The sequence below is a fragment of the Tenrec ecaudatus genome, chromosome 1 (genome assembly GCF_050624435.1).
Source record: "Tenrec ecaudatus isolate mTenEca1 chromosome 1, mTenEca1.hap1, whole genome shotgun sequence".
Lineage (NCBI taxonomy): Eukaryota > Metazoa > Chordata > Mammalia > Afrosoricida > Tenrecidae > Tenrec > Tenrec ecaudatus.
The window spans coordinates 55,789,097-55,810,407 of record NC_134530.1 but is presented as its reverse complement, the minus strand read 5'-3'; the positions used below and the strand labels follow the sequence as shown (position 1 = coordinate 55,810,407).

Sequence of the window (21,311 nt, the reverse complement as noted above, 5' to 3'; positions counted from 1 at the left end):
CAAGTTGAGAAAAGTAGCAATGCTCTCTGAGTGCCCCTCCGTTCACTCCCGCCACCCTCCAGGAGCATTCCCAAAGCTGCTGTCCCCAGTCACTCTGTCCAGGTGAGAAGCAGGGAGAGGCCTCAGCGTCAAAGCGCTGATGGTTACAACCTTTCGGTCACAAGAGGGTACCAAACCCCAATGCCATCGAGTCCCTTGCCCTCCTGGCGATGTGGCACATCTATGCTCCCGAGGAGCAGCAGCTAGCAGCTCAATAGATGGCTTCGTGTCAAAGGAGCAGAGGACATGTGACCGGCAGGGCAGGGTCGGACCCGTGCAGCCTGAGGGGCGGCGCTATTACCATTGGGGATCTCTGTGCTCAAGGCCACAGCTGTCTCATACGTCCAGCACCGTGCGACATTGCGAATGGTGTAACCACCTCCTCCCAGCATCAGCATCGGCAGGTTGAAGTTCCTCACAAACTCGACACACTTGGCATGCCCTTTGGTGAGAAAAAGGACGCTGCAATATAGGAGAACCTGGGAGGACCCCGCCCACCCATCCCTGCCACCACCTGGTCTCACCTTTGATGGTCAGGTTGAAACAACCTAGCCGATCCCCAGACAGGGAATCGGAGCCACACTGGAGGACGACCGCGCTCGGCTGGAACATCTCCATGACCTTGGAGATGACCTGGAAGGGCAGACTGGTCACTACATTAGGAGTGAGCTCCACAGGGGTTGGGGTACCCCTGCAGCCCTTTCTGCTCATTTCCTGACTGTCCCGTCCCACTCTTACATTTCTAATGACGTGGGCGAAGGGGCATGAGCTGGGGCTCTCTCTTGGTTCCCAATTTGAAAGCAGCATCCGAGTGCCACCAAACTCTGCACCTAGAATGGCTTGTGTCCCCTTCGTGCAGCAGCCGTGTCTAACTGCCACTTCCTCTAGGACGCCTTCCACACCCTCTGCCGTGTGTTCTTCTCATCCGTCCTACAGATTGCCTCTCCATGTGGGGGAGGGCTTCCTTTTAGACATCTTACTGAGGAGGAAAAACCCCAAACTTGGACTTCTCTGTCATTCTTACTGCTGGACACAGAGTAGGAACTTGGTGTTTGCTTGATCTGACCAGATTGATCATCTAAACCAGGCGTCCTCAAACTACGGCCCAAGGGCCACATGTGGCCCGCCAAGGACATTTTTCCGGCCTGCCAGGTGTTTTTGCCCTGTTTGTTTTTTACTTCAAAATAAGATATGTGCAGTGTGTGTAGGAATTTGTTCATAGTTTGTTTTTGATTTTTAAACTATAGTCTGGCCCTCCAACGGTCTGAGGGACAGTGAACTGGCCCCGTTTAAAAAGTTTGAGGACCCCAGCAGTTCTCAACCTATGGGTCGTGACCCCTTTGGAGGTTGAACGACCCTTTCACAGGGGTCGCCCGATTCGTAACAGCAGCAAAATGACAGTGATGAAGTAGCACTGAAAACAATGTTATAGTTGGGGTCACCACCACATGAGGACCTGTATGAAAGGGTCGCGGCACTAGGAGGGTTGAGAACCACTGCTCTAAGCAGTCTGTTCCGCTGCTCAGTGTCGGTCCCTCCGTGAAACCGCTGCTGACTACCCTCCTCTCCCCATCCCAGCAGCAGTTACGGACACGTACTGTCCCACTCCCCCAGACTGGGGTCTCCGTGGGCAAAGACTCCTCAGAGAGGATCGTGTCCAGCAGAGTGCCAGCCCTCGGGAGGCATCCGTTTCCCTGAGTGACCACCGCATGCAGCCCAGGCCAAAACGCACGCATTTCTGACCAGACTGCACCGCAGAAACCTCGTGGGAGGCGGAGGTGCTTTGCTACCTCCCCCCACCCCACCCCCGCCTGCTCCAAGGGCAGCCCTGTTTGCAGCCCGAGGGACAGCTCCGGGAGTCACTTACTGGCCTGAAAATGGCTTCATAGGACTCGTCGTCAATCCCATCTCGGAGCGGGTAGTTGACAGCATAGTACTTGCCTTTGCCAGCGCCAATATCCTGCACCAAGAGGGACACTGAGGTACAATGGAAGGGGCGGGGGCGTTGAAGGGTGGGACTGGGAGAGGCCAGCAGAGGGACTCCTGGATGAGCTGGGGATGTAGCAGGGCTCCCTCCCTGGCTGAATACCCTGCCCCACAACCCCAGGGGTCTGCCAGTGCACCAGGGTAGCGCCATCTGGTGGCTGGGTGACGGAAATAGTCCCAACTCCCAGCAACCCTTTCCTCCCCACCACTCCTTTACCCCCCAGGGGAAGGGGAGCAGGAACATGAGCGCCCCTGACCCCCCAAGTGCTCAGTTACTGTAGTGCTCTGTGCCCACCACTGGGCTGGTGCCTTTCCCCGAGGCTGCTGGCACGCAGCTTGGCTGGCTTTACCGAGCTCTGGCAAACGGAAGCTAGTGGAACAAACAACGAATTCACTCCCAGAGTTCTGTGCTGAGGGCCGTGAATGGTCTGTTAACCCCGAGGTCGCACGCCAACCGTGGTGCACTTTTCTGGGACCCGCCCTTGGTTTCCAGGGGGTCAGTGGCCCTGGATGAGAATTGCTCTTCCCAGTCCCAAACTCCAGCCTTAGGGGACAGTGAGTAGCACCACCCAGCAGTGGCGGCGGCCATGAGGTGGGGACCGTCCTTCACACTTACGGCCCATCACTGCCTTTCCCCAGCAAGTGCAGGAAAGACCCCAGAGCTAGTCACAGGTGCCCCGGGTTGGGGTACAGTGTGCTGAAGCAAGAGACAGGAAGTGGGTTTAGAGTGCTGGAGCTGGCAGTGGGGCGGCGGGCAAGCTGGTTGGCTGCTGTCTGGGAGCTCTTACCCGTAAGTCCCCGGTCCCTGGGAAGTACTCCCCATACTTGTGGAAGGACACGGTCATGACTCGGTCTGTGGTGTAGAAGGCCTCTTCCACACCATCTCCATGGTGAATGTCGATGTCAATGTAGAGCACCCTCTGGTGATACCTAGGGGCAGAAGAGGGTCAGGGGCCTGGGGGTTCCTGGGGGATGGGACGCGCCAAGGGCGCCAGGTCCCAGCTTACCAGGCTGGCTGCCTCCCTCCGGTATCTCTAAGCACCAGAGACGTGGAAACTGGCTGGAGGAAGGTAGAAGCGCAGCCGGTGTCTCCAGAGGCCTGACCAAGCTGACCAAGTCCGATCTTCCTACTCTACTGCCAGGGTCAACTCCAGCCACCGGGGACACTCTGGAGGCAGGATCTGAGCAGCTCCTGCCCCTGATCTTGCCGTGGCTCAGATCAAGCCAAGGCCCCATCAAGGAGAGGGTGGCCAGAGAGCGCCTCACCAAACACATCCTAGCCAGCACAGCACCGGGAAAAGCAAACTAGGGAGGCAAGCCCACAGGGGCAGAGGGACGCGGGGACCTGGCCTAAGGGATCCTCCAAGAGACACGGCCGGGGAGGCATACTTTAGCAGCTCCAGGATGGCCAAGACGATGTCATTGACGTAACAGAAGCCGGACGCCTCAGACTTCTTGGCATGGTGCAGGCCCCCGGCCCAGTTCACAGCGATGTCCGTCTGCTGCTTATTCAGTTTCACAGCACTTGCTAGGGGGTGGGACGAGAGAACATGCGCCTGTCACCAAGCCGCTCTCCACCCCTCCCTCCGAGGATGCTTCCCAAGCCAGCCCCCACCCCCCCTCACTCCAACAGAGAAGACACGCGATAGGGAGCACTCTTAAAGCCAGGAGGGTAACCCCTTAGTAGGCCCTTACACGGACTTAGTGGGATGTGAATGGCATTTTACTTTTAAATGAAGCAGGTGAGACAGAAAATCAGAGTAACACAGAAGTGGTAACTAGTCTGTGGAGCTTTGGCTTCAGACAGAGAGGGAGTGTGTGTGCGTGCCCTGCATCACGTGTGTACTATCTCTGACTGAGGCTCATGGCAAGCGAATTTTGGAGGGATACCAAGGGCAGAGCTTGCTTTGAGCATAACAGGACCAAGACGAGCTGGAAGAGAGGTGCACATCCATGGGTGCAGGCGCACCGTGGTCGTTAACACGAAACCAAGGACCCAATGAAACCAGCAATAAACACGACTGTGGGGCTTCGTGCTGGGGTGGAGCCGAGCCCAATGGGATCTTCTTTGTTTAATAAAAACACTTCATTGAATTTCATGAACTTGGCACTTTTCTGTTAACATCTGCCCACAAAGCCCCACTGTACTTTCTAGTAAAGTGCGAGGTAGGACTTCAAGATTGTAACGTGGGCTCTGTGCCGTCCTGCCCCTGTCTGGCATGACCGATGACCCCGCTACACTGGCAGAGGCAATGGGCGGTACGTGGGCGGGCGCCACTGTCCACAGGCATGCTCTACTGAAGCAGAGGACGGTCAGGATGGGATCTTCTTGGCTGTGGTTTTTTTATGGAAGCAGATTGCCAGGCCTTTTTCCCACGGCACTGCAGTGGGGTCCAACTGCCAGCCTTTAGTCTAGTAGTTGAGTGCCAACAATCTGCATCACACGGGGGCCTTCTCCACCAACAGGTGACTGACCATCTCAGCTCGGGTAGATCCGGGCACATGCAGCCGTCAGACATCGTTAGCAGCATGCGATGGCAGAGACGTTTTAAAGATTTGCTGAATCAAAAACGTAGGCACAAAGTCACCAGGGTGGTCCTCAGTGGTGACCCACAGGCAGTTGTCATTGTAGGTGACACTGAAATGGCACAATTGTACCAGGAGGAGAGGGGTCACCAATAGCAGTCCAGGTAAACGCGTGCTGAGAAAGGCTCAGGGGTCAGGAGCCCTAACTGCAGGACTCACAGAGATGTGTGGGGAGTGTCTTTGACGTCTACAGGTCCTTACTGTGCTCTTTCCTAAGACAGAAATGATGGATGACCCATCTGTCGAGTACTCGGCCGTTCACACATTGCTTTCCTGTCCAGCATCTCAACCCCACCAGCAGGCCTTGAGGGAATCTCTGCTCTTCATAGAAAAGCTCTTGGGGACAACGGAAAAGTGGGTGAAGGGACATGTCGGACAGGGCAAGATATGACAAAATAACAATTTATAAATGATCAAGGGTTCATGAGGGAGGGGGAAAAATGAGGAGCTGATGCCAGGGCCTAGTGGAGAGCAAATGTTTTGAGAACGATGAGGGCAATGCATGTGCAAATGTGCTTGACCAACGGATGGCTGTATGGACTGTGATAAGAGTTGTACGAGCCCTCGAAAAAATGGTTAAAAAAAAGAAAGAGGAAAGGGAAGCTCTAGGGGAGGACAGACAAGGCCCCCTCCGGGCTACGAAGAGCTGGAAGCTGGATGGGACTCCCCCAGAAAAGCATCTTCGAAGCCTGAGGTGAGCCTGTCGGGCCGGGAGGAGCAGGGAGAGGGATGGCCCTTCCTTACCCACAGAGCCGCCGGTGGACAGCTGGCAGAACTCAAACAGTCCATCAAACACGGGGCAGTCCTCACCGACGTTGACTTGAAAGAGAGAGGGGAAAGGTCAGTGTGCGCATTTTCCTTCGGCTGTCATGGAGCGCACTATGAGCGGATGGGACTTGGGCTCTGGCCGGGTGACCAGGTCTCGACCTCACCCAACCGCTGGGACGATGAACGGCAATTGCCCGTGGGCTTGGAAATTGTGAGCTCCTTCCTTGAAAGAGAGTAACTGAGCTGCTTCGTCCCGTCTGAGTGTGTCTCAGGACCTCCCCCACGGACCACGCGGAGCGCGCCTCCTCAGGTAGGATTCGGACCCAGTGTGTACGTGAGGCAGCAGGCTAGTGGGGGACCCCTGGCAGTGCTAGCCTGCTCCTCCTACAACACACACAGCCACGACTGGGCTCTCAGGAAGAAACACATGCAAACAATCATGCAAATGACATGTCAAAGAAGGGAGGGGAGGAAGCACATGTGGAGGCTGCCGCGTGGCAGCCTACAGGGGGACTTAGGGCCCCCAGCGCCACAAAAAGGCAACCACTCCTAGGACATAAGTGAGACACAGGTGAAGTGAGACGCAGGTGGCCGGCTTGATCCTGACTCGCCTGCCCCACTCCTCCCGCTGCACCTGCCGTTGTCAACAGGGCTCCCCAAGTACAGGGAAAGGAGGGCACTCGGTGCGAACGGGCAGGGCCGCACAGCCTGGAGACTGACGGCAGCTTTTTGAGAGACAGCTGAGGCGCAAGGCCCGCATTAACCACAAAGCGCTACCGACTCCTGCCAAGCCCTCCAGAGGGTGCCCTGCCAAGCAGGTGCTCGGAGGAAGTGGGTGACTCTCCCTGACCCTGGGGTAAACACTGGGAGGCTGTGTCAATAAGAACTTTGTTCCCTGGGGCAGGCCTGTCATCAACTGGCAACGGATTGCCCCTTCCCAAGGATTTCCTCATCCCGTGGGTCAAGTCTGGCTGTCCAGGGTTCCAGAGCGTTGACTGAGCTACCATTCGGGGTGTGGAGCCCAGCCCCCAGGGGGCAGGCTAGAACTGCCCTGGTGGATTTCCTGAGACTGTTAACTCTGGATGGGAGAAGAAAGCCTCGTCTTCCACTGAGGAGTGTCTGATGGTTTTGAACTGCTGACTTTGTAGTTAGCGGCCCAACTTATAACCCACCATACCACCAGGGCTCCTAAGGAGCCAGCCCCTGACTTGGGCTACCCTGTGAGGCCAGGAGGGTCTTTTCTCTTTTGGGGTGGCCTTCCAGTGAAGAGGAGCAACACGAGGGGAGAGTTGGGGCAGGAGCAGAAACGCACAAAGGACCACACCCAGACGCCAGGACAGGGCTCCCCTTGGAGGCGGTGGTGGGAATAGCAGGGTGCTGTAGGAAAAGGGTAGGTGATCAAGGAGCAGTTGGGGTGGGTGGGGGTGGGAGGCTGCACGACATTGGTCATGCTTTTAAGCGGTCTAGTGATTTCATGGGTGTTCATCATGTACCTCTTTTCTTTTTAATAAGTTGTATTGGCATTTCTTCCACCTACCACACAAACCAACAGTCAATCAGTCATGACCATAGTCCATGTTAGCAATGTTCTTCCTTGTACTCATTATTAGGATAATAATAATAATTTTTTTAATCTGTGGGGAAAATACACACAACAAAATATTCTCCAATCCAACACTTTCTACATGTAGTTTTAGTGCCATTGATTATACTCGGTTAAGCAATCATATTATATCCTTTTCCAAATTATCCCTCTGCCATCACCATGTGCTTTTTGTGTGTGTCTGAAATCTTTTGTTAAGTCATGCTCTTGTAGACTAAGGGGCCAGGGCCAGGAGACTGGCGTTCCAGTTTCCATTCTACCGCTACTTTGCTGTGCGATCCTTCCCAGGTCTCACCTCTCCCAGTGGCGAATCGGAGACCTTCCCACACTCTACACCACTGTCCAGCCCCAGGACCGCGAGCCCATGTATCGGGAATTAAGACTGTTCACGTTGTCATTGTCATGAATGAAATGTTGGGCTCAGTCACCACTGCTCAAGGTGACCCAGCCAGGAGCTAGGACAGCTCACTCAGCTTTGTCACAGGTGTAGCGTCCTAAGGTAGGTGGCAGTCAAAGGAGCTTTTATGTTCTCACTACGGGTTCTGCAGATACCCCAGCAAGCCCCCGCAAGTTGTTCAGTGACTGTGTGAAGTGACAGCTGTAGTCGCTAATGGCCCTACCTCTAGACCAAGTCCGTGAAGTGCCCTGCTGCCCCGAAATGCCCCATCTTTCTAAGCCCTCGTGTCACTAACGACAACTTCAGACCTGTCTTTTATGCACAACTTTAGATGTCGATTTCAGGGAAATCAGGGCCAACCGTGAGCCATAAGTCTATGTTCTTGAGGGTCTCATACTTTGACAGATCTGCAAATAACAAAAATCATCAGCCTTAACAGCAAATGTTCCTAGTTACAGCAGGTCGGTGCTTTGATTGCTGTACGTCCTCTGACTTATCCTCCCACTCTTCCAGTCGCTGCTACTGTCTGCCTTGAAAGAAGAGAAGGCCAGGAGACTGACCCAGGACCACACAGCTCAGTGCAGAGCCGAAGAACACATGCAAGCCGAGACTCCGAAGCTTCTTCCCTTGTGGCAATTCCAAGCTGGTTCTCTGCTGAGAGTCCTGGCCTAAATGGGCGGGGAAGGATGAGTGCACCGCATCACGGAAAGAGGGGAGAAAAAGACAGTGTCTGTCCAGCAAACGTTTCCCCCGAGAGCGTAACAGCTCCTGGAGCTGTGGGTGACCAAGAAATGTAATGTAGTCACGCCAAGGCAGACCTGTGCTTCTGCCACTGTTCCCACTGTACAATGTACGTCACCGAGAAAGACTTCCTGCCTTGGATTAATGCTCAGGAGCTGCAGGTGCCTGCTCTCGCCAGACCAGGTGTCATTCACACGCTATGCAAACCTCTTCCGGACCCCAGGCTACGGGGCTGCAGGGCACAGGGTCTCACTCAGCCAGAGATCACTTCTGAAGCAGCACCTGGAGACGTCAGGTGTGAGAGTTTCTTCCCAGCCCTGAACCAAAGTTTGCCTACAGCTAGAATGCTCTCTGTTCTTCCTACAAACGGGGTATGGCCGCCAAGAAGGGACATGGTCTGAAGGCTCAAGTGCCAGAGGCAGAGGACAGAACTGCTTCACCCCAAAGCTGACTTCATCCTAAGTCTGTCCGGGGTGGCCTGCACTTGGGGAAGGCGACTCATCAGGAGAGCTGGGTTCTTGGTCTCCTCTCTGCCTCCCAGCTCAGTGCTTTTTCCCAACAACAATGATGATACGGGAGGAAAGGCTGGCGACCCAACTGGGAGAACTCCAGCCTCGCTTCTTCACCCTCCGGCAACAGAGATCAGGCTTGAAAAGAAAGCATCCCCTTGGCCACCCACGAACGGCAGGCAGTACAGGGGAGGGCAGGGCGGGCCTTCCTCTCCGATGGAGCAGAGACCCAAAGGAGTCGGCGAGGAGGGAGGGGGAACGCACTTACATCTCTGCATCTGCTTGCTGTACTCCGACATGTTATCCGGGCGGATGGAGCGTAAGAACTTGATGTAGTCGTCACTGTGGTACTTGGTCATCTCCTCCGCGCTGGCTTTGTGAGGGCGCTAGGGGCGGGGGAGAGGGGGCACGTTAGTCTACTCTGAACTCTACGTCCTGCTCAGCACTGAGCTCGGTGCTCAGGACAGAAAGAAATAACAGAATAGGTTTAGGCCTCCAGGAAACTACAATCTCTGAAAACAAGATGATCGGGGATATTGATTATCAGCTGTGCACTTCGATCACCTCAGTTAGTGACCGGGAATAAACAGGCCCAGCTAGCTCGCGGGAGGCTGAGCGACGGCATGGGATTGCGCACCCACTCTGCACATTGAAAAGCACCTGGTGAAGTATCACGGTGTATTATACATATGTAATCATGGCCCGGTGGCTCTGAGGGGCCAAGAACAAGGAGGTAACTGAAGACAACTGAGAGCGATGGGACAGCCTTTATAAATCCTCACACCAACTACTCCCTTCACTTACACTCTCCCATGGAAACGTCCTGGTCCCCTTCCTAGTCTGACTCCCCTCCTTCCTCGTTTTTCCTTTCACTTACCTCCACTACCACCCCATCCTTGAAGTGCAAGTCATCTTCAAAAGACGACTCTTTTCTTTAAGTCCCGTGTACCTGATGACCCCGCCCATCTGCTGGTTTGGTCCCGCATTTCGAATACCAACAGGGTCATTGGTACTTGACAGGTTTCAGTGGAACCACCAGATGAAGAGAGACTCAGAGGAAAGGCCTGGTGACTTACTGCCAAGAATTAACTAACCAAACCCCCGGGGAGCTAACAACAGACTGTGATTGGGTAGGGAGCTACAAGACGAGCTCACTACATTGGAAGGCATTCAAAATGTACAGGGGCCATCACACTGGTCTCAAATCATGCCACAGTGGTGGCAGCGATCCCGAGAATAGCCAGGTGGCATTTCATTCTGTTGCCCACGGGCCCCACAGTCAGCACATTCACACACACAGGCACGGAGCCAGGCACTGGAAGTGCAATTTCACACGAGGATCCTCAGAGGGCGTTGTTGGTTTGCGGGGCATGTTTCACCCTCACTGCAGGGAGGACAGGGGGGCGGCGGAAGCCAGGCCCCAGTGGATGCAGTCACGAAGCTGGAACAGAAACTCAGGGGTCTGGCTCTAGGTACCATTTTGATTCCCACTTGATTTGCTCTGGAAAAGGATACTGTCTTAAAAACAGTGCAGGTAAGAGACCCATGAACTGGCTCCATGTACTGCACTACTGTGCCCTCTCCTCCTTGGCAATCGGAGTCTGGCTTCGGCTACCTTCTCTAAACTGCCCAACCTCTGCCCATCTCCATCTCTGCTCGGAGCTCCAGCTTACAAGTCACTCCACGGCTTCTCAGCCCGCCCCGGCCTGGAGCGCCCGATGTCCTGCTCATGTCCCTGGAGCCAGCAGGTGAACGCTCAGCCTCCTCCGTGGCTGTTCTTCTGAATGACCCATCCTCCACATCCACCCGTGTCCCTTTTTGGCACAGGGCACATATTTATTTATTTTTATGCAGTACTATTGTTCATGTTTGTCACCTGTGCTTTCCTGTTTTAACCCACTGCATCCACCACTAGTGTCTCCTTTCTCCCCATTACCTAGACGACCCGATCCCGCTCCTCCGGCTACAGTTTTTGTCACTCCAACCAAAATGCCTGGGGAGGGCTATGCAAATGTGAAGGCTCCGTGGCCCTCCAAGGGGACTGGGCAGCTTGCCGATGGTGTAAATGAGGTACATGACACCCTTGTGGGATGACAACATGCAAATAAGGCATTTGGTGCTCTCGTGAGGGGCTGACTGGCTTCACCATCTAACTGGCTTTAAGAGGAGTCAGCTCTGGAGTAGAAGAGACTCTCCCAATCAAGAAGGAGCTAGAAGTCCAGTGTTCCTTGGACGCCAAGATCACTGTGCCGAACCTCCACTGTCCTTAAGGAGAGCTGTGCTACAAGGCAGGTGGCAGAGAGGTGGACGAGACACGCTGGCTGCAGAACCAAGAGCAGGAGGCAGCAGGCGCTGGCTTTGGACAGGAAGCTCCCTGACAGAGTAGGGAGAAGATTTGCCAGCCTAAGAAGCGGGGCCAGAGCTGAGCACTTCTCTGCAGAGCTGTACTTGCCCAAGGCGGGGAAGATAAGGGGCTTGGGAGGCCGCGGGCTAAAACAGCTTTGAAACAGTCGTCCAAGGAGGGCCTGCGCGTGCCTGAGGGAGGGTGTCCTGACCCAAGAACTGTATCCTGAGCATTCCTGACCGGTTACTTGTGAAGAGTCACTTCACTTTAAACCCCATTATGAGCATGGTCTGTGAATTCTGTGTGACCATTGCAGGGAGTTCCTGAATGCGGAGAGCAGCAGAGAGTACTGTGGACGGGAAGGCTGGCGTCAGGATCAGTAGAGAAGGTTGGGAGGTGGCAACATGTTTAACTTTGGCTGATGATGAACTGGATTCTCCTTCCCCCCGTGCAGACAGGAGGGCAAGCACTGCCTCCCTTACTGTTTTTTCACCGCCTTGCAATTGCTCAAGACCAAAACCTTGACCCTTCCCTCTCACTCACTTTTCTGGAGCTTACCCTGATGTTGCTGGCAAACGTCCACGTCATCCCTAGGCCACCACGTCCCTAGCCTAGACCCTGACCCCTAACTGGAGCCCAGACAGTCTCGACCTTACCACTGTGAATCTACGACGAGTGATCTACCTAAAATGTTTCTAAAAACGCTTCATAGCCATCATTTCTCCACAGATTAAGTCTGAACTCTGACCTAGTTTAGGAAAGCTGACTAATCGGAACCCCGCGTGGCTTTCTAGCACCCCTTTAAGACTCCATGCTCTGGCCAACTTGGTGGCACTTGGAAGGGCTAGGAAGTTTAGCTGACCTGAGGCTCACCGCAGCCAGACAAACCCTGGTGAGTGGAGAGGAGAGGTCTTTATACAGAGCCCAAGCTGACCGACGCCCGCTCACGGGACTGGGCCCAGTGTTGGCTGATGCGTTTTCATTTTGCAAGTGCCAGAAATGAGGTTTCTTGGGCCAAACGTCACTGTTTTCAAAGGCTGGCCACTAACATGAAGCTCTTAAAAATGCCCTCTTGGGTAAAGGGAAAATAGAGGAATGGCTACAGGCAGTAGACAAATAAGCTGCCACGGGACTGGAGCGGGAAAGAACGGTGACGTGGCAAATGTTTTGTTACATAGATTTACCACGGATTTTTTCAAAAGGCAAATCAACATCTGTGGGCTAACAAAGCGTTTGAGGGGCTGAATTTGGCGCCCTGCTCCACTGCAATTCTCACCACCTTTGGGCCTTCGCCTGTGGCCTACACGGCTTGCTTTCCGTCACACCCTCTCGCCTGGGCTAATTCCTACTCTACTCGGTTACACTGCTAGTTCCTACTCTACTCGTTACACTTGGCAAGTCAAGTCCCCCCAGTTTCCGTTAAGTAACTTTCTGAAGGGTCCCCCTGAGAGCCTGTACTTCCCCTATCATTGCCGACATCACCAGAGCCCCTCCAGACAGCCAAGAAAGAACCTGCCTATCTGATTCAAAGCAACTAGGTCGGTACCCTACACTTAGCTGGTACTCATATTAAATAAATATTTTTAAAAGTACTCATTAAATAAGTAAACATTCCCCTGAATATCAATGGCCTGAACTCAGGCATTAAAAGACCGAGACTAGCAGAATGGCTTAGAAAACACGACCCATCAATTTGCTGCCTACAGGAGACACATCTCAAGGCTGAGAATCAAAGGCTGGAGAAGGACCTACCAAGCAAACAGCAACACAAAAAAAGCAGGGGTTGCAATCCTTACCTCGGATAAAATTGACCTCAAAGTGCAAACCATAAAAAGAGATAAAGAGGGACACTATATAATGCTCAAGGGAATGATAGACAATGAACCACTAAGCATTGTAAACATATATTCCCCGAATGAGAGACCAGCGCAATACGTCAACCAAACACTCCAAAAGATTAAGAAAGAAATCACAGACTCGACAATTATAGTGGGCGACTTCAACATACCACTCACTGAGAAAGATAGATCACAGGGAAAGAAACTCAACAAGGAGACTAGAGAGCTAAACTCCACAATTAGACAATTTGACCTAATAGATATTTACAGAGCTTTTAATCAAAATATAAAAAATTTCACATTCTTTTCAAGTCCCCATGACACATATTCGAAGATAGACCACATGCTGGGGCATAAGGCAAATCTACATAAATTTAAGCACATTGAAATAATACAGACCTCTCTCTCTGACCACCGTGCCATAAGACTGGATATCAACAAAAGGAAGACAAAGAAAATAAGAGCAAATAATTGGAGGATGAATAACTCTCTACTGCAAAAGGAGTGCATACTGGTGCAGATCAGAGATGAAATCAGGAAATTTCTAGAAACCAACGAAAATGAGCACACGACGTACCAAAACTTATGGGACACAGCAAAGGCAGTCATCAGAGGAAGGTTCATAGCAATACAAGCACACCTAAGAAGGGAAGAGAGAATCATGATGGATACGCTGACACAAAATTTACAAAAACTAGAGCTGAGTCAGCAGGACAACCCTACTAATAGCAAAAGAAAATAAATTATAAAAATCAGGGCTGAGATTCAGGAGAGGGAAAATAAAAAAAACTATGGAAAAAATTAATATTGCTAAAAGTTGGTTCTTTGAAAGGATAAACAGGATCGATAGACCATTGGCAAACCTAACCAAAGAAAGGAGGGAACAAATCTCAATAGCAAGAATAAGGGATGAAAGAGGGGTCATTACCCCTAATGAAATCAAAAGGATAGTTACACAATACTATGAAGGATTGTACTCCAATGAATTCAACAATTTGGAAGACATGGACAAATTCCTGGAAAAACAATCCCTCCCTAGACTCTCCTCGGTGGACATCAAGAATCTCAACAGACCCATAGCAATAGAAGAAATAGAAAAGGTTATCAAGGGATTACCAACAAAAAAATCCCCTGGGCCAGATGGATACACTGGAGAATTCTACCAAGCATTCAGGGAAGAACTAATACCAATCCTACACAAACTTTTCCAGAACATAGATAAAGACTGCAAACTCCCAAACTCCTTCTATGAAGCTAGTATAACTCTGATACCCAAACCGGGCAAGGATCCCACAAGAATCGAGAACTACAGACCGATATCCCTAATGAACATTGATGCAAAAATCCTTAACAAAATACTAGCCAACAGAATACAAAAGTATATGAAACAAATAATTCACCAGGACCAAGTGGGATTCATACCAGGGATGCAGGGATGGTTCAACATATGAAAGACCATTAGTATTATTCATCACATTGACATGAAAAAGTATCAGAATCACATGATAATATCAATAGATGCAGAAAAAGCATTCGACAACATCCAACACCAATTCCTGTTTAAGACACTAGCGAAGATAGGAATGGAAGGAAAGTTCCTCAAGACAATACAAGCTATATATGAAAAACCAACAGCCAAAGTCATAGTCAATGGAGAAAAGACTAACACAATCCCACTGAAAAAGGGAACCAGACAAGGATGCCCCTTGTCTCCACTCCTATTTAATATCGTGCTGGAGGTTTTAGCTAACAGCATAAGGCAAAGAAGTGACATCAAAGGTATTCGTCTGGGGAAGGAAGAGGTGAAACTATCGTTATTTGCAGATGATATGATTTTATATATGGAAAATCCCAAAAGTTCCACAAGGGGAGTACTGGAAGCAATAGGAGTTTGGCAGAGTGGCAGGATACAAGATCAACAAACAGAAGTCCATCGGAGTGTTATACACATCAGATAAAACCACAGAAGAAGAGATCAAAAAGGTGGTACCCTTCACAATAGCCAAACACAAACTGAAATATTTAGGGATACACCTGACTGAAAAAACAAAAGATCTATATAGGGAAAACTATAGAACACTATTACAAGAAACCAAGAGCGACCTCAACAAATGGAAGAATATTCCGTGCTCTTGGATTGGGAGACTTAATATAGTTAAGATGTCAGTTCTGCCAAAAGCACTATATAAGTTTAATGCTATCCCGATATGATTACCATCATCTTTCTTCAAAGAAATGGAAAAACTCATTACCAACTTCATATGGAGAGGGAAGAAGCCCAGAATTAGCAGAGAACTCCTCAAGAAGAAGGACACCGTGGGAGGGCTTGCTTTACCTGACTTTGGCACATACTATGCAGCCACAGTTCTCAAAACTGCATGGTATTGGTACAATGACAGATACTCAGACCAATGGAAAAGAACTGAAAACCCAGAAATAAAAGCATCAGCATACACACAGCTGATCTTTGACAAGGGCCCCAAAAATATCAAATGGGAAGCAGATGCCCTCTTTAACAAGTGGTGCTGGAAAAAATGGATATCAACATGCAGAAAAATGAAGCAAGACCCTTATCTCACTCCATGCACAAGAATAAACTCAAGGTGGATCACAGACCTTGAAGTTAAACCCCAAATTATTAGGGCCATCAATGAGGGAATTGGGACCAACTTGAGAACTTTGGTGCAGGGAATACACAGGCTATCAGAAATAGGGAAGGACATAAACACAGAGGAGGCACAAATTGACAAATGGGATATACTGAAGATAAAACACTTGTGTACATCCAAAGAATTCACCAAGAGAGTAATAAGAGATTCCACAGACTGGGAAAACATCTTTAGCAATGACACATCAGACAAAGGCCTTATTACTAAAATCTACAGTACTCTGCTAGCTTCAAAAAAGAAAAAAACCAATAGCCCACTTGAAAGGTGGGCAAAGGACTTGAACAGAAATTTTACAGGGACAGAAATCCGAATGGCCAACAAACATATGAGAAAATGTTCCCGATCTTTAGCCATAAGAGAAATGCAAATTAAAACAACAATGAGGTACCACCTGACACCCTCAAAGGTAGCCCAATTCAAAAAATCAGAAAGCAACACGTGTTGGAGGGGCTGTGGGGAGACAGGAACTCTCATCCACTGCTGGTGGGCCTGTAAGTATGTACAGCCACTATGGAAGTCAATCTGGCGATACCTAAAACAGATGGAAATAGAGTTACCATATGACCCAGCAATCCCCCTACTGGGCATATACCCAGAAGGGGCAAGAAACAAACCAAGGTCAGACATCTGTGCTCCAATGTTCATTGCGGCACAGTTCACAATTGCAAGGAGCTGGAAGCAACCCAAATTTCCATCAACTGACGAGTGGATTAAAAAACTATGATATATACGTACAATGGAGTACTAGGCATCACTAAAAAGCGGTGATGAACATATGAGGCACATAGCGGCATGGGAAGAACTGGAGGAAATCATGCTAAGCGAGGTAAGTCAGGCACAAAAGGACAAGTACAACTTGAGCCCGCTGAGGTAAGAATTAAAAATTTTTTTTAAAAGCAAAAGGGGCATAGGGGAAAAAGCTACTGTATACAAACATTTTAGGGGTGAAGACTGTGTAGTATGGAAAAGACCAGACCAAAACCAGGGATGTACATGGTAGACAATGGTGGAGGAGGTGGGGAAAGGAAAACAAAAGGATGAATACAAGGAAGAAAAGGGTAGTGGGGTCAGGGGGCATTAATCCACCCAAGGGGAGGGTATTGTTTATATCTCCACAGGGAAAGTGGGACCAGACTTCAACCCAGTGCCACAAGGTGTGAATGCAATATCCCGGGGTGGAGGAGGGAACCAGTGGAGAGGTCTGGGAGGCTCACCCCAGCACCATAAATTAAGTGGATTCCTGCCCTTCCCCGAAAAGAATGTGTTCCAAAGGACTACATTGACTCTGCAGCTCCGGGAGATAGACATATCTGATCAGAGCACACGGGAGCAGATGAAGGGGCAGGAGGAGAGAGTGGAACACAGCCTGGCCCACCAGGCTGTGAGGATGATGTTCCAGAGTAGAGCAGCCAGTCCACAGAGAGAACAACATGGCTGGCCCCACTATGAGACATGATGCCCCTCAGTGACTAAGGGCGATACAGGGGACAGCACCGGAGACACAGTGTGGGAATTGCACCTGACCTGATCCCACCACACCGAGGCAAATCACTGGGGGAGTGCAGCGGAACGGCAAGGGAATGGAGTGGCAAGGTCCCCAGGGAATGCTGAAAGTGGACTTTGGGGCCAGGGCGTGGTGCCCCAACAGACTGGACTGGAAAACACTCCTAAGGGCCAGCAAACGATCCCTGAACTAACTACAAGCTTTTCTCTTGTGAACTGTTTTGTTCTGTTCTTTGTCAGTGGTTTGTTTTTGTTGTTTTGTTGTCTGGTTGTATACTGTTGCTTTGTTTTCCTCTGTCTTGTTTTCGTGCATGTTAGTGACTCCACAGGTCTGTCTGAATAGGACAGGCTGGATGAACTATCTGGAGGAAAAACAACGGGACCGACAGTTCCGGGGGGACTTGGGGTGGGGGGGTATGGGGGGTAAGGAAGTGGTGTTAACAAACCCAGGGACAAGGGAAAAACATGGGACCCCAAATGGTAGAGAAGGGGGAGTGGCAGGCATGGTGGGAAATGATCAAGGGTAAGGTTGCTTAGAGAAGAGGTATACTCTTGCCCAGGTGGCAATGAAGCATGGTAGTAGGGCAGGAGGAAAGTCAAGGGAGATGGAGGAAGGAGCTAGGAGTCAAAGGGCATTCATGGAGGTCTAGACAAAGACATGTACATGCAAATATATATAGGAAGATGGGGAAATAGATCTATGTGTCTATATTTATAGGTCAAGTATTAAGGTGGCGGAAGGACCTTGGGCCTCTACTCAAACACTCCCTCAATGCATGAATACCTTCTTTTATTAAATTGGAACTCTATGATGCTCACTCTCCCGACACAACGGCTGGAGCCAAAGTGGGTGAACAAGTAAATGTGGTGAAGAAAGCTGATGGTGCCCGGCTATCAAAAGAGATAGTGACTGGGGTCTGAAAGGCTTGAAGATAAACAAGCGGCCATCTAGCTCAGAAGCAACAAAGTCCACATGGAAGAACACACCAGCCTGTGTGATCGAGTGGTCCCAAAGGGATCAGTTACCAGGCATCAAAGAACAAAAAATCATATCATTGACTGCACACCTCCATGATAGGATCGCTGAAGACAAATGGGTGCATAAGCAAATGTGGTGAAGAAAGCTGATGGTGCCCGGCTATCAAAACAGATAGTGTCTGGGGTCTTAAAGGCTTGAAGGTGAACAAGCGGCCATCTAGCTCAGAAGCAAAAAAGCCCACATGGAAGAAGCACACCGGCCAGTGCGATCACGAGGTGCCAAGATACCAGGTATAAGGCATCATGCAAAAAAAACGATATAAGTGTGTGTATATATGTGTATATATGTGTATATGTATATGTATATATATACCATATTAAATGAAGGGGGCAGTGCAGAGTGGAGACCCAAGGCCCAAGTGTTGGCCAATGGAGATCCCCTCATAGAGGGGTTTAGGAGAAGAGATGGGTTAATTAGGGTGCGAGGTAGTACCGATGAAGAACACAGCTTTCCCCCAGATCCTGGATGCTTCCACCCCCCAACTACCATGATCCGATTTCTACCTTGCAGGGCTGGATAGGACAGAGGCTATACACTGGTACATATGAGGGCTGGAGGTACAGGGAATCCAGGGTGGATGATACCTTCAGGACCAAGGGTGTGAGGGGCGATGCTGGGAGAGTGGAGTGTGAGTGGGTTGGAAAGGGGGAACTGATTACAAGGATCCACATGTGACCTCTTCCCTGGGAGAGGGACAGCAGAGAAGGGGGGAAGGGAGACTCCAGATAGGGCAAGATATGACAAAATAACGAGGTATAAATTACCAAGGGCACATGAGGGAGGGGGGAGAGGGAAGGGAGGGGAAAAAAAAAGAGGACCTGATGCAAAGGACTTAAGTGGAGAGCAAATGCCTTGAGAATGATTGGGGCAGGGAATGTATGGATGTGCTTTATACAATTGATGTATGTATATGTATGGATTGTGATAAGAGTTCTATGAGTCCCTAATAAAATGTAAAAAAAAAGAAAAATAAATAAATAAGTAAACATTCATTGCCATAATCAACAATTGGTTCCCAATTGGTCCCTTTTATACCCGGGCAGCCTCTTCCATTGCTCACACTGAGAGTTGTTGTTGATGTTAGTTAGGCACTATCAAGCCGGTCCCAACCCATGGCGGCTCTCTGCACATCAGAACGCACCACTGCCTGGTCCCACACCCTCCTCCAACCCTACAGGTTAGTGCCCCAAGTCTCTTTAAGGGTCAGTGCCCTGCTCCAAAACATTCAGTGTTTAGAAACGATTCTAAACTCCTGGATGTGGCATTCAAGGAACGTTACCAAGTCTTCATCTAATCTCATTGCCCTGCCTTCTTCCACAAATATAATACTTCAAAGTGAGCTCTTCTTCCTCTGCCAGCCTGTGGGAGGCCCCACTGTATTTGCTCCCTCTTCCTTACCCCGAATCGCTGAAAGGCACAGGCCCCGTCCAAATGCTGCAGCTTTGACACAAGTCAATCTCAGTGTTAGAACCCACCTTCCTCCTAGCTCTCAATATGATCAGTCAAAAATCACACAATGCACAAAGAAACCAGGCTCCACTGTGGGGCAAGGGCCCACAGAAACCCCCAAATGGGAGGACTTCAGGCTGACAGAGACTTCAGATGTTATACATGTGTACATTTACATGTCTATGTATGTATTTAGATATATGTGTTCAGATAGAATCGCATTGCATTTCTGTAGACCAGCCAAGGACTAAATTTTTTTAAATGTTTAAATAGATAATTTTATGCATATATGTAATTATATATAAATATGTTGTAAAATATATAATTTACAACATCACTTTAAAAAATGAAGTAATTGGGAAAATAGCTGTTCATGATCATTAAGGAGTAAATTGTAAAACTAACAGCCAAAATCTCAAATACCTAAACAGATGAATAGGTAAATTGTACATTCTATAATAAAATACTACATACCAGTTAATATGGACAAACTATAATCACACCCCAAATAATATAGTTAACACGAACGCATTTATATCAGGTTCACTACAATTAGGCGACCCTGCTCTGGGGACTTGTACAGAGAGCAAGCCCTCTGAACCCGCTAGGTTAAGGACACGTTCTTTTGTTCATACTCACAAATACGAGGGTTAGGCTTTCTTTTTTTTTTTTTTTAATCATTTTATTAGGGGCTCATACAACGCTTATCACAATCCATACATACATCAATTGTGTCCAGCATATTCATACGTATGTTGCCACCATCATTCTCAAAACACCTGCTTTCTACTTGAGCCCTTGGCGTCTGCTCCTCATTTTTCCCCCTCCCTCCCCGCTGCCCCCTTCCCACAACATTTGCTTTCTACTTGAGCCCTTGGTATCAGCTCATTTTTCCCCTCCCTCCCCTACCTTCCCTCCCTCATGAACCCTGGATAAGTTATAAATTATTATTGTTTATGCATGTCTTACACTGACAGATGTCTTCCTTAGTCCACTTTTCTGTTGTCTGTCCCCCTAGGAGGGGGTTATACATAGATCACTGTGATCGGTTCCCTCCCCCCCCCCCCATCTTCCATCAGTCCTGAGGGTTTTATCTGTCCTGGATTCCCTGTGTTTGCAGGTCTTTTACTGTACCCGTGTACATGATCTGGTCTAACCAGATTTGTAAGGTAGAATTGGGGTCATGATAGTGGGTGGAGTGAAGCACTAAAGAACTAGAGGAAAGGTGTGTGTTTCAATGAGGCTATACTGCACCCTGACTGGCTCATCTCTTCCTTGTGACCCTTCTGTAAGGGGATGTCCAACTGTCCACAGATGGGCTTTGGGTCTCCATTGTGCACCCCCCCCCTCACTTCACAATATGATTTTTTGTTCTGGGCTTTGGTGCTTGATACCCGATCCCATCAACACCTCGTAATCACACAGGTGGGGGTGCTTCTTCCATGTGGATAGGACACCCTTCTTTATGTCCCCAAAGACTTGCTTCACTCTCAGATGCAAAGCCAAAGCTCTGAGTCTTCCTGGCCTGAGTGCTTATTGGTCAGTCCCACATGACTGGGTAACATCCGGCTTCCTGTGGTGAGCTGATTTGCCAGCCACCTAAGTGAGCCCTTTCATGTCCTGTCAGCCCCCACTCAGCAGCACAACACCAGGTGTGACCCAGAAGTTCCAGACCAAAGCACGCCAAGGACCCCAAGAGCTATTTCTCAGGAAACAAGCATACACGCCACCTGCCTCTGCTGTCATCAGGTGCTGTGCGGTCAGTTTCTAAGTACAGTGACCAAAGTAGAACCAGGCTGGTCCTGTGTCAGTCTCCTGTTGGAGCCCTCATGGCAGCCGC

At 49.9% G+C, this 21,311-nt stretch overlaps 1 protein-coding gene across 1 annotated transcript in view; it reads right to left on the bottom strand.

The window, feature by feature from the left end:
- Nucleotides 1-21,311, bottom strand: part of HDAC1 (histone deacetylase 1) — a 39,554-nt gene that overhangs the window by 2,054 nt on the left and 16,189 nt on the right. Inside the window, exons 3-9 of the mRNA XM_075553558.1 lie at nt 8,898-9,015; nt 5,356-5,430; nt 3,415-3,553; nt 2,814-2,955; nt 1,907-1,999; nt 564-672; nt 341-481 (exon numbers count right to left, since the gene is read on the bottom strand). Coding sequence (XP_075409673.1) covers nt 341-481; nt 564-672; nt 1,907-1,999; nt 2,814-2,955; nt 3,415-3,553; nt 5,356-5,430; nt 8,898-9,015 — 817 coding nt within the window. The remainder of the gene's footprint in view (nt 1-340; nt 482-563; nt 673-1,906; nt 2,000-2,813; nt 2,956-3,414; nt 3,554-5,355; nt 5,431-8,897; nt 9,016-21,311) is intronic.